Raw genomic sequence first — 13231 nt, forward strand, 5'->3', positions numbered from 1 at the left:
TGTTACTATTAGAAATAATTACTTTTTCCCTCTTTCACCCTTGTATCCATATTGCTGATACAGTATATCTTTATTAATTATGAAGTGATTGAAGTATTTTAGTGAATCAGTTTTTCTTTTTTGCCGAAATGTTTATGATGATTAGCTCTAGGGTTCTGCATTAAAATTAGTCTTTGGTAAAAGATAGGTTAATGCACCGCTGGCAAAGGTCTGCTGTCCTTGTCCTGTTTAGTAGCAGAATGCCTAAATTGTAGTTACACCGTTTCGGAGCAAGCAGACAAAAAGGAAGATAGCTAAGCGTTTTGTCATGCATGAGCAGTTAGAGGGCAAGCAGACACCATGCACCTTGACCACCTATTATGAAGCTTTTTGCTGCAATGTCAAGTGAAAGCGAGTTAATTGGGTGAAGCTGTAGAGCATGTTAGGGGCATGGTAAAGGGTTGCTGTCTGACAGCTGAATGTCAGCAGAAGGTAGTGAAGTGTGGCTGAGAGACAGAGACCTGTCACAAAGTTCATGTGGACTATAGCACAGTTAGGGAGATGAAATGTGGTTCTGTCTCACTTTCTCCCTCATTGCATTCAAGCACCTTAAGATTTCACACTGTATGTGTCAAACCTTGTTCTCTAAGCTGTTTTCTCCTAACACTTCTGCATTCAAATGATTGGACAGAAGATGCTAATGTTTGGCAAAATGAATGTAAATACACTTTTTTCCTTTTTCTGCTAGAGTGGCGGTATACATGGAACTCACACAAAACTTTGAAGGCTTACGTCAGACAGTCACACTGTCTAGGAATTCAGCTGATGACTGAATACATTTCTCAAGAGAATATCAAGTTTGACACTTCAACTAGTGGGATAGGGACTGTTTTTCCCACTAGTCCTGGCAGAAGAAAAGTCTTAAGTGGGGGAGCACTACTTCAGGAGCCACTTGTACCTCAGCATGGTGGTGTGAGCGTTTTAGTCTCTGGTTGTAGTCACCTTCTCCTCTTCTTGCTAGAAAGAAGCAAAGAGCTAAGAGGGAACCATGAGAGAGAGGAATACTGATCTGAGGCAATGAACAGATGTGGGAAAACTCCCATAGCAGGAAAGACTTTCTTGGACGCAAGAGGTGTGTCAGTTAAAGATAGCAGCAATCTTATACATTGATGCAAAACATGGAGAGGTGTCACAACAGTTTCGTAGGAGTACAGTGTACCTTTCAGTGTAGTTTGCAACATGCAACACAAAAGAAACCAATAGCCATATGGGTTAGCTGCTCAGATTAAAAACAAATAAATAAAAGTTGCTTCCATTCTTGAGAAAGTGGAAGGGTGCTGGTAGGCAGCATGGGCAGAAAGTACTAAAGAATTTGGAAACTTGGATTGAAATCAATACACACTGAGCATTTCACAATGAAAATAGTGAACTATATAGTTTGACTAATGTTTTGGTATTCCTGGTGTAGTGCAGAGAATTTGATCTGAAAATGGGAGACTTCCGTGTGTATTCCAGTGAAGCATCTGAAAGAGAAACTTACTTTATAGGCTGTGTGGTGGATTTTGGCCAAAATGTTTAGTAATCATCAAAATTAGCAATGGAAAACCAAATTATTTGTCTATAAACCAACAAAATGTTCAAGATAAGGTGTTCATCTCATGTGATAATTCATCCAATCCCATATGTTCTTCAAACATACCAGGTTTAAGTATGTTTTAATAAAACAGGATTTTCTTTTAGAAAAACAAATACAATATTATTAATTCTTTCTCTTAATTGGTTTTAATTGAGCCTCTAGAGTGTGATTTCACTGAGTGCATTAAATACTAAAGCATTAGAAAAGTAGAAAAAAAATATTTCCAGATATTTCAGACTCATATGTTTGTTTAAAAAATCCTGTAAGTGGAAGAGGGAGTTCTTTCATAATGAAAAAAGCCATTAATATTGTTGGCTAGCAGCACCCAAAGTGTGTGTGTGTCTACCTTTCTGACTTAATGTGTAATGGGTTGGCAGCCCACTGAATTATTCTCTGATAGCAAATTGTTTGCAGAATCCAGGCAGGAGTGCTGACAATTAAAATTTGCACTGAATGTTACCATTTTCCTACTTTGTGTCAGAGCACCAATTTAGTCCTACTGCCTCAGCATACAGAATTGCAAAATTATTGATGTGGGAAGCAAACTTTCCCGTTTTGGCCAGCATACGTGCCTGCTTTGAAAAAGTTTGTTAACTAGCACTGTATTGCACTGACACCCACTAGTAATACTTTCTATTTGAAGCACCAGTTTCTAGGATTTTCATCAGTCTGATGTTTTATTTATTTTACTGAGAGTAAGAAATGGCTCTTGGAGCTACTTTTAACAGCAAAAGAATGAGCAGTACTGGAAGTCCATTATCATTGTCTGGCAAAAGGCAAGTGCATTTTGGAAATAGCAGTCTGAGAAAGAGGTTGCGAATGACCTGAAAACGTGCATCTTTATAGGGAAATAGGTTTTCCAAGTAAGTGCTGCAAATGGTTATTGAAGACAGCGGTTGTTTTTTTAACTCTTACTGGAATTGCTATTGCTACAGTGAAATGATGCAAGCTACAATGATAGCATAGGTGGGAGAAGCTGAAAAGAACATTATTGGCCATTTGATTCCTCTCTACTGGTATTACTGTGTATATGTATGTTCTAGAGTTGGGGTGAGAGCAATCAGTATCAGAAATCAATTGTGGAGAAATATATTGACTGTTTTCCACTTTCCTCCCATTGCTCTCTGCATCTGTGAGTACCTTATATTTCTTCCTATTCTTGAGGCACAGCCTTTCTAGAGATTTTAGGGGTTGCTAGAATTCAGAAGAAACTACAGCTTGCTTCTCCCTCTGTACTTCTGTTTGCTGTCAGGCATCATCACACACCTAAGTATCCTGTAATCTGGTGGTTTCCAGATCTCCCTTTGGCCTTGTAATTCAACAATTGTCTTTAATTTACCTTGAGATATAACACTGAACTTATAACTGCGTCTGCACCATCACACAGGGAAATCCCATAACTGTGTCTTTGTATTATTTGTAAATCCAGTATTATTCTTTCTGCCCTTTTATTTTGTCTCTTACCTGGTAATTTTCTGTTCTAAGCAGTTTCCTTACTTTCTTATCTCAGTCAAAGCCAAATACACGAGCTTGATATTCACAACCCAGAAGCCTTAATTCACAAAAACCTTATCACTTTTTATTATTCTGTTTTTTTTTTTTTTTTTTTTATCGTACAGAGTGTTATATGTCATAAGAAAGTGGAAGGAGAGTTTGGGCTACTGTGTTTTGAAATTGAATATTTGAAAGCAGTTTAAAGTGGCTAAAATTAGTGATGGGAAATCCCCAAATTGGAAGGAGTTATTGTTGTAACATACAAATAAGTAGAGGGCAATTGAAAAGTTGTCATGTGGTATTATAGTGAAAATTGTGGTCCAGTAAAATTATCCTGTGTAGATTTTGAAGGCTGGAACCATTCTGAGTGATTTGTGGCTTCAGCTCTGGTTATAGATTTTTACTCCTACAGTTGAAGATAAATAATATACTTCTAACAGTGAATTTATGTAGTTACCTGTTTGCAGCACTGTGATAACATGCATAGTCTTCTAATTCTAAGAGTCTAACTGTGCATATTATTCCATGAGTATGATATATAAAAGCAAAATGGGGTGTCTCTGATCACAACATGATGCTTTTGAGTAGGCTGACATTGCAATAAAAACATACATAAGAGTATAATACATGATGGTATTATAATACTTCTTCACAATATCATACATAATAAAGCAATCCACTATAAATCCGTTTTAACTTTGGTAAAACAGCTCATGTATCATGAGACAACCTGTAAACTATATCCCAAATGTGATCATAGGTTAGTCGCTGAAGAAAAACTGTAGAGTAGAATTGTTTTAGAAGTCTTTTTCCATGCCTAATACTAAAAAATTGCTTGATTTAACTATAGTTTAGAAAGCAATTATTCCATAATATAAACTAACCTTCCATATTTTGGTCTTTGGGAAAACATGTTTTATAAAGCTAGGCTATCAAACTTTGAAAAATGACCATAGAACATGACAAATACTGTATTACATAAATATTTTGAAAGCATGTTTTTGCTAGACATACTGTGTCCTAAATATCTATTTACCTGATGAAGTGTAACAGTTTAGATGGAATAATTTACAACTTACCAGGTAAATAAAAGTGCTATGCTAAAGATTAACCTGAACAGACACCATATTTAAGATACATAATTCCTCCTTCAAAAATTACCTAAATGCATATTTATAAGATGGATTATTATCACAGCTCTGGCATAGCCATTTGAGTTTGTCAATTTAATACATGTTTTAGAAAGGTGTCTAAATACAATAATGTTGAAAGAGGTCTGTTGGGGAAATTATAACTGCCTTTAAAATTCCTGTGTGCAGGTATGTGTTCAAACAATGAGTGTTATAACAGTTCTGAGTATTTTTTCTTCTAACCTATAGAATCTTATTTTCTTATTCATCATAAGTGTATATAATGATATTGGATCAAAACAGTTCTTATGAGTATCAGCCAAGATTTTTTTTGACATCAATCACATTGCTATTAGATCTGATTTCCCTTCTATTCAATGATTGGTATTCTGTTCTTTGTAAGAAGTACAGCACAGGATCTGTATAACTAAAAGAGAGCTTTTTTCCCCCAACAGTGAAGCTTTTACTGTAACATAGTCTATTGACTTGCTGCCAATCATTAAGTTTCATACTTTTTTTCTTTGCAACTCTCAAAGGAAATCTGATTTCTTATCTCCTTACTGGGATTTTGATGCCATATTCTTCTAAAAAACCCTCACTACATCTGGAAAAAGAGTAATATGAGAGTGTAATTGTAGCATGTGATTTTTTTCACTCATTGTGATGTGCTGATTGAGATGTTGAAAGCAGTACAAACCAGTATGTTTGAATTGGTCTCCAATATTTGATATCCAGAGTGAAACCTGTTTATAGCTTATATCTTACTGATTTAATTTTTTACACACATAAGTGTTTTTAAAACATCACAAGTTATTTGCATATTAAGCTAGTGTCATAATATTTTTTTTATGAATGGCTTATTTTAGAGAGAATTTTGGTTATGTGGTCAGCTGATTAAAGTGTACAAATAACAGACTTAGTCTGTGTAATAGGTGGATGCCTTCACTGAGATCTGATTTCAGATGTGCTGATACAAATGCTGTAAATCTCGTTTGTGCTTTGGCTTTTTAGTGGTTCCCATTCTGCATAGTGTTGAGCCCAGAAGGACTGAAAAGCTAGAGTGTTACAGATCATACTTGCCAATTCTGCTGGTTATTTCATCGTCATCACCACTATAGTTTAGAAAAACTCAAGGCACTACCTCACTTTAACTATCTACTTGAATTAGTCATCTAAATTTGCTATGTATGGGTTCTTAATGAAGGTCTAACATAACCTAGATGTTTACAGTAGCTGCAGTATGGCTTGTGGTAAATCAGGAAATCAAAAGAGTCCATATCAAAGGGAACAGTTGAAGAAGGTGTTAGAGGCAACCATTGATTTTTTTTCAGCAATAATAACAGGAAAGGGGAATCTTTCATGAATGTGTCTTTATACATACGATTGAGTCTGGATTTGTTGAAATATGGATATACACAAACCCTTCTGCCTTTCTCTGAATATCTATGAGTGTGTATATTGAAATCTGTGCCTCTGTGTATATGCATTTCTGCCTCTGTGTGTGTGTGTTTATATATGCATGTATCCTCTTCTTGAAATGCCGAAGTATCTTTCCATATCTTAACTTCTGTCTTTTCCATAGTTATGCTTTGCATGTGGAGTTTTCACATATTTTATGACCTGATGAAATAGTTGATTGCTCTTTCCACAACACTGGGTAAAATACTTTGATAAAGGGCAGAAGAGCAATATGGCATTGTGGTTTTTTAAGTTCATTTATTATTACAGAAATTTAAGGGAATGCAGAGTGTTTTTATTTAGCATTTTAAAAAATATTAATGCTGATATACTGATATCCATAATCTTTCAAAGTAGGATGCACAATGTTTTGGTGCTGGAATTTATTTAATGTTGAATTTTAACTGGTCTAACCTTTACAGCTGTTTGACTGAATGTCGAGACTCAGTGAAATATGAATCATGTTCCCTATCAACGTACATTCAGTGTATGTTCTCTGGCCATCTTCTAACACACTAATATTTGAAGAGTATTAAGTGTTTGATTTCAATTGATGGTAAAATATATTTAGAAATAAATTAATACCTTCCACGGTTAGCATGGCATATTTTTCCTAATAACAGTGACAAGGAGACTGTGGAATAAGTTTGTTTACTTGATTAAAAAAAAAGCAACCTAGAAATGATAATGAGGAGGGGTAAAAGTTTTCTGTAAGTATTTGTAACGCTTCAAATAAAGTAGGCTATTTCCTAACACTAGTGCAGAATATTCTAGCTAATGTCCTTTGTTCCTGCTTATTAAAGATTAATATATATATATTCAGGTACCATGTATTTTAAATAAGTGTTTGAAACAAGAAGCAAACACTTTGCAAATACCATGCATACCTTTGTGAAAGGCATAATGAAACTATTTTTCTTGCTTGTTTAACAGTAAATGTAGATTCTTTTTTGTTTTGTTTTTTCTTATTACTTCATTTTACTCCAGGAATCAAGAGGGAATTCAAACATCACCATGGCTTCAAGCTAGGAATTGAGCCTGACCGGAGTTGTATCCCAGATTTTTTGGCATTGCAAGCTGAACCTGACACATCCTACAGTTTTATGCACAATAGAGCCAGTTCTCAGTCTTCAGTCTATTTCTTCAGCCTGAATGTCACATCCAGTCCCAAAAGAACAATGGAAAATGGATTTTCAGGTTCTTTGTATCAATAATCTTTTTAGAAGGAAAAAATTGCATTAATGTAAAATGATGCAATTAAAGTGCAATTTTGTTGCTACCTTTGTAGTTCAGCATTTGTATTTTTTGACATTAATTTTACGTTTTTATGAAAATGTGCATTCATATGTTCACATTTCTGTGCTTTTCATTCTTTGCATACCGAAATAGTTATTTTTTTAACTTTTATTTATTTCAGTTGCTCATTTTTTATGTAGTATATTTTTAAATGTTAAAGAATGACACATTTTGGGTAATTTTCCTCAGTCTTAAAAAAAAAAATCAATAAGCCATTTTAGTCTCTATCTATCAAAGTTGTTTCATACTTGTCTATTTTAAAGCAGGACTGCAATACTTTAATAGGATTGAGAGAGCTATTTGAAATGTATGCCAATGATTCCTGTCATTTCATGGCAGCCCTGCCATGGTTCACTGAGCCCCCTCTTTTCTCTTGTCAGCTCAACTGAAGACAAGCATTTAGTTGCAAACTTTAAGCAGGTTGTGCAAAACAGAAATGATGTGACTGCTTCTCTTCCTGCACAATAATGTCACTGCTGGTCAATGTGAGAAGGTCAGGTTGCTCCTTGTAAAGCTACATGATACCACTTGCCTATTCGAACAAGTTAAGTTAACTGCTGAATCTGGTCCCTGCAGGCGCTGAAAACTCACCCTTTTATCAAGTCTGCATTTCATAAGAAAGAAGAACAATTGTGCAGGGAAGATTTCTGATGATATGTTTATGTACCTTATAAGGACAGTTCCCAAACCAGTGTTGCAGGTAATATATTTAGTTTAAGCAGAAAGACTTTAAAGTAATGGCTGTTCTGACCTTCAAATAGATTCCTTTTTTTTGTTGTTGTTGGTAGGACCCAAGAGTGACGCCCATCTTTGATGCTGACAGAATTTAAAGCAAGGCCATTGCCCTGCATTTTCTGCCTTGTAGCACACAAAAGTAAAATTGTATGTCAGGCCGAGATGTCGGGGAGCTGACAAGATGCCCCAGTGACATTTCAGCTGGAAAGAGCAAGTGTCTTGCAACCAAGTGGTCAAATATCAAATAATAGGTCAAGCAGGAAGGAGCTGAGTTCTAACCACAAAGAGGTTTCTGGTAACTTACTTGACAAGCTTTTGGGCGCTTTGTGGCTTGACAAAGTGATGTTCTGTTGGGTATCGCTAGACAGACTGTTCTTTATCGCCTTCAGAAGATCAGACATTGACATTGATTAAACTCTTTAACCCTTAAAGGTTAAATCCTAGCAGTTTCATTGTTCTGGATGAAGAACAAAAGAAAATTTGTAATATACCATTTGTTTTCATATTAATCACTGAACTCCCTAGTGGTATTAACTTTTGATGTGCTATGTAGTTTTTGACAAAAAGATTGAATGCAAAATCTATATAATAGATTGTTTCTCATTATGGGCCAGTGATACATTAGAAAAATAATATTATGCATTATGGAATTTGTAATTTCTTCTAATATGTCAAATGTAGGATTTGATTTTAAAGCCTCCCGATTACTACTGAAATTCCATTTTGAATGGAGAACATTATTTGCATAGATAATGCACCACTTACAGTGACAAAAGTCTTCCAAATCTGTTGTTTTCAGGTACCAGAAAAGCTAAAATAAATCTCAAATTTACAACAGAAGAACTCTAATCAAAGATAGCTTCAAGTTTTCAGGTATTCTCCTATTGTGCAAGTCCGTGGCTCACAGCCATGATGTGCATGTGTGTATGTATAATACAGAGCCATGCAAAACCAAGTAATAAATCCTGCAGAACTCTCACATGTAAGAGTTGGTTGACAGAGGAAGAACATTCCTCTTATGATGATGTATTTAGTCTTGAATACTGAACAAAGAAGTTTAATTTTCCTCCAAAAGTCTTGGCTCTCCTCTTTCCTGACAGTAATTGTTCCTGGTAAAGGAACTGCAAGTACTGTATTCTGCTCTCAGATATAACATCAAAGATCTGTTATGTTTGTATGAAGAATGAAAGAATGTATTTTACTGAGCATTTTTCTCTCTCCTATGTATAAAAGCATATATGTGCTTTACTTTTAAAAATATATTCTCATGGTACTCTATAGTTTGAGTGCCTATTCTTTGCTATATGACCTCAAACTACTGAAGAAAATTTGCACCATATTTGTCCCTTTCTCATCATTGCCAGTACATGTGGTATTGTGCATGTAGAGACGGAAGGACTTCTTTCTGAAATCTGTTTTTCTTTCTGAAATCCGTGTCTTATCAAGACTAGGACTGATCTCCACCAGTTACTGCTCCAAGCATAAGTTAATGTGATTTCACAGGGCCCATAACAATGTCAAACTGAGTATAGTTAATAGGAATAATCTAGTGAGCTATTATTTCTTGCAAGAACTAGCTTGTATATTTTCATTGAAAGGAGAACATCTACCTCATTTACTCTCTTTAAATACTGACCAACTGTGCGTTGCAGACTATTTATTTTTAAACCCATCCACTTTGAGGAGACTTTGAAATATCTTTTGTTTGGATGTCAGATTTGTAAAGGAAAGTTCCTCTTTGTCATACTGTGAAGAAGTTGTTGAGTAGTAGACTGGATCATTATTAGTCAAATACTCCTGTATTGCTTTTCCAGGCATCTGATAAATTGAAGTTTGTGATAAATTTAAAATGAATAGAAGAAATCCAGCTGGCAGTAACCCCTGTTAGTAATTTACAAATGGTCCCACCAAAGCATTTCTTTCCCTTTTGGGGGACACGAAAAATCATGCTTGTGTAGAATGTGCAACACAGTTCAGTAACAGTAGCTGCCAAAAGAGCATCCTGACTGTTTTATACCATTTGCTCTCTCTGGCTTGCTTTGACAATTGCAGACCTTGAGACCTTGGATTTCACTTGCAGAGCTTTTTGTAGTTTGACCCTGGGATTTCAGGAGGACCGCTTCCACTTGGATAATCTCAGTTCCACTATCAGCACCACTCCATGAGAACAACCAAACAGTTTCCTTAGAGGAAAACCCATTTTTGGTAGGGCTAGAATATTCTCCACATTTTTAGAATGTGACACAACAAATAATTGGTCACAGATCTACCTTCTGATGAGCTTCAAAATTAATATTAATTTATTTTCCCACCAAGCAACACGTCTGAAAATAGACTGTGAAATATATGGTTTCTTCCCTGCAATAGGAAGTTTTACAGGTGTTAGTACAAGTTGTGTGTGTGCCTGTGTGCACCCATGTGTGTATACTTCTCAGCAAAGAATTTGATTATTGAGCTGACTTTATTATCACTCCACATAATGTAAGTAATTCCTACTACACCAGTAGTAGAGAATGGTTTTTCAACTCTTCCTGTCTCCCACACATACTTGCAAGTTCAGCACAAGCTTTACTGCCAGTAAAGTTTGATATGCAATTATGGGAGTCTCCTCCATTGCTGGAAAAGACCTTGGATGCCTTTACCAAGTTAATCAAGGGCAGCTGAGTTTGGAAGGTACCTCTGGAGATCAGTCCAGTACCCATGCGCAGAACACAGTCAGCTACACAGGTTGCTGAGCATCATGTCCAGTTGGGTTTGAATATCTGCAAGGATGAAGTCTCTCGTGACAACCTGTTCTGGTGTTCAATCACCCTCAAAGTAAAGGTGTTTTTTTCTTATATTTCATGTGTTTCAGTTTATGCCCATTGCCTCTTGTCCTGTCATTAGGCACCATAGATAATAGTGCAGTTCCATCTTCTTTACTTCACACGTATTTATACACATTGATAAGATCTCCCTAAGCCTGCCCTTCTACAGGCTAAAAAAATCATAGTTCTCTCAGTCTCTCCTCATGTGACAGATGCTTCAGTCATTTTATCAGTCATCTTTGAGGCCCTTCACTGGACTCACTCCAGTATGTCTGTCTCCCTCTTGTACTAGGGAGCTCAGGACTTGAGCCATTACTCCACATATGGTGTCACTAGTGCTGAACAGAGCGGGGAGGATCACCTCCCTTGTCCTGCTGGCAGCTCTCCTCCTGGTACAGCACAAGGAGGCTGTTGGCCTGCTTTGTCACAAGGGCACATTGCTGTCTCATGGAGCCTGTGAGGACCTCCAGGTACTTTTCTGCCAAGCTGCTCCCCAGCCAATTGGTTCTCAATCAGTCTTGGGGCCCCCACTGTGTCCTGGTTATTCAAGCCCAGGTAGAGGGCTTTCTTAATTTGTTTTTAACTTTGTGAAGTTCCTGTCAGCCCATTTCTCTGGCCTGTCAAAATCCCCCTGGATGGCAGCAAACCCTTCTGGCCTATCAACCACTTCCTGCTTTGTATCATCAGCAAATTGGGGACTGTGCAGTAGGTCCCATTGTCCAGGTCATTAATTAAGTTATTGAACAGTTTTGGCCCCAGTATTGACTCCTGAGCTCCACCACTAGTGACTGGCCTCCAGGTGGACTTTGTGCCACTGATCACACAACCGTTTGAGCCCACCAGTTCAGACAGTTTTGAAACTGACTTACTGTCCATATATCTAGTCCATATTTTCTTACTCAACAGTGGACCATTTTGCTGTGTAAAGGACTCTCAAAATTCCCAAACACTGCTAAAGCCCTGGATTAAGTGAAATGCAATATTTTGTGTAACCTGTTTGTCTATTAGGCCAGTTTGATCATTTGGTCACTTACAACAGCATCTGATCATACTGCTGTCATCCTGTATTTGAAAGGTTTTCAAAGGCTTTAAATTTTATATAAATCTGCGTGTTCAGTGGTATAACCTAGCTGCTAAAAATTATTTAAACTGTCTTTTGAAATACAAAATTGCTTTAGTAACATTTTTCTCCTGATGTTTTTTGTTGTTGTTTGATTATTCTTCAGTGAATAAAAACCAAGAAGCCCTTGACAGTATCACAGTTTGGAACAAATCTTTATGCGAAGAGCACATTTCTTCCATTGCTGGTGATGAACACCAAGCTTACTCAGCATTTTGCTCTCCATCCTTTTGTTGATTGGCCTTGAACTCTAAACTCACAAAATGAATCTTTTAGGACATACTTTCCTATCTTTTTAACTTTCATCTTGCTCAGTATGAAATTACTAGATTTTGCCTAACTTGGCTTCAAGTTGGTCTTCAGAGCTGATCCTTTTTGAAAATCACATCATGCTCTCTGTATGGCCCAAAAATGTACCTCAGCATTTATTTGGAAAGTATTCAAATGTCGTCTTTCCTCTTTGCTGAATATTCTCCTAAACCAGTTGATTCTTTACATATATTAAAACTAAATTATTTAACCCTTTTATGTACAATGTTTTGGCATTAAAACTGGTATAATTACATTCTCTGATAGGTTCTCTACCTCTACAATGGCTGCAATTTTACAGATGTAGACCTGGCTTTCAGTTAGGTCTCTGCAAATGACCTTCAATATCAACAGAAGACAGAAGGTGACATGCTCTTTGTCATGCTAACATGGATCTGATCACTGTTGTGGGGAGCATCATGTAGGGATTTTGTGGAGTTTATATAATTTTATGTATTGTGGTTTGATGCTAATGTTAAAAAAAAAAAAGGTTCTTACTTTATGAACCAGTCATTTGGCAATGCACACAAAACTGAATCTTTGTCTGCTGTTTCTGGTGTCCAGTGACTGATGAATAAAATTGAACAAGGACAAAGAAAAATATGGGGAAGTGTCTGAAAACTAAATTGTTTCCAATGAATGCTCAGCAGGAGGTAGGGAGATCCACTGAATAATTTTTCTTCAGTTCTTTGTTTACCACTTCTGCTTTGCCATACTTCCTGTCTCTTTATAAGCTAATAGTACTACTAATCATTACTGATATTAGATTGCCTTCTCATGGCTCTACGGTGCCTGATTAAAGCTTCAGAAGTTGTTGGGATTTTTTTTTTACTAATTCAATGAAAGTAATTAATTAAAAAATGAAGAACATTGAATTTACTTTAAGCACAAGCATTGTGAGCATTACTGTGTAAGTATCCTTTCTTTTTCATGGTAAACAGATTTTTTTAGTCTTGCACTGCGTAATGGTAACAGGGATATTGTTCAAAATTAAAACAACAATGCTAATTATATTTAATATATAAACATATTTCTATTCCTTTTTGCATGATACACAGCTAACCTGTATAGGAGCCCCACTAGCTTGACTCGTAGATGCTTGAATGGTTTAGATCACAGGAGTGGTGTGGTCCTAAAAGTCCTGTCAACAAGCATCATAGACTGTGTACTTGTGAACAGTAGTCTGTACACCTTTTACGCTTTACAGGGAACATGATGTTAGGTGTAAGAATCTGGCACAGGTGCATAGCAGTGCCAGTCTGAATGG

The 13231-nt window shown here is 36.4% G+C and overlaps 1 protein-coding gene across 4 annotated transcripts in view; it reads left to right on the forward strand.

The window, feature by feature from the left end:
- The window catches only part of CCDC171 (coiled-coil domain containing 171), a 152760-nt gene extending 140969 nt beyond the window's left edge, over positions 1–11791 (forward strand). For 3 of the 4 annotated variants that reach the window (XM_074812045.1, XM_074812044.1, XM_074812046.1), the window contains 2 exons: positions 6685–6894; positions 7570–11791. In XM_074812045.1, the coding sequence (XP_074668146.1) occupies positions 6685–6726 (42 nt within the window). In that variant the 3' untranslated portion in view covers positions 6727–6894; positions 7570–11791. The remainder of the gene's footprint in view (positions 1–6684; positions 6895–7569) is intronic. The other variant, XM_074812042.1, reaches the window with a different exon arrangement.
- Positions 11792–13231: the final 1440 nt, after the last annotated feature.

This window comes from Strix aluco, chromosome Z (genome assembly GCF_031877795.1).
Source record: "Strix aluco isolate bStrAlu1 chromosome Z, bStrAlu1.hap1, whole genome shotgun sequence".
In the NCBI taxonomy this organism is placed as follows: domain Eukaryota; kingdom Metazoa; phylum Chordata; class Aves; order Strigiformes; family Strigidae; genus Strix; species Strix aluco.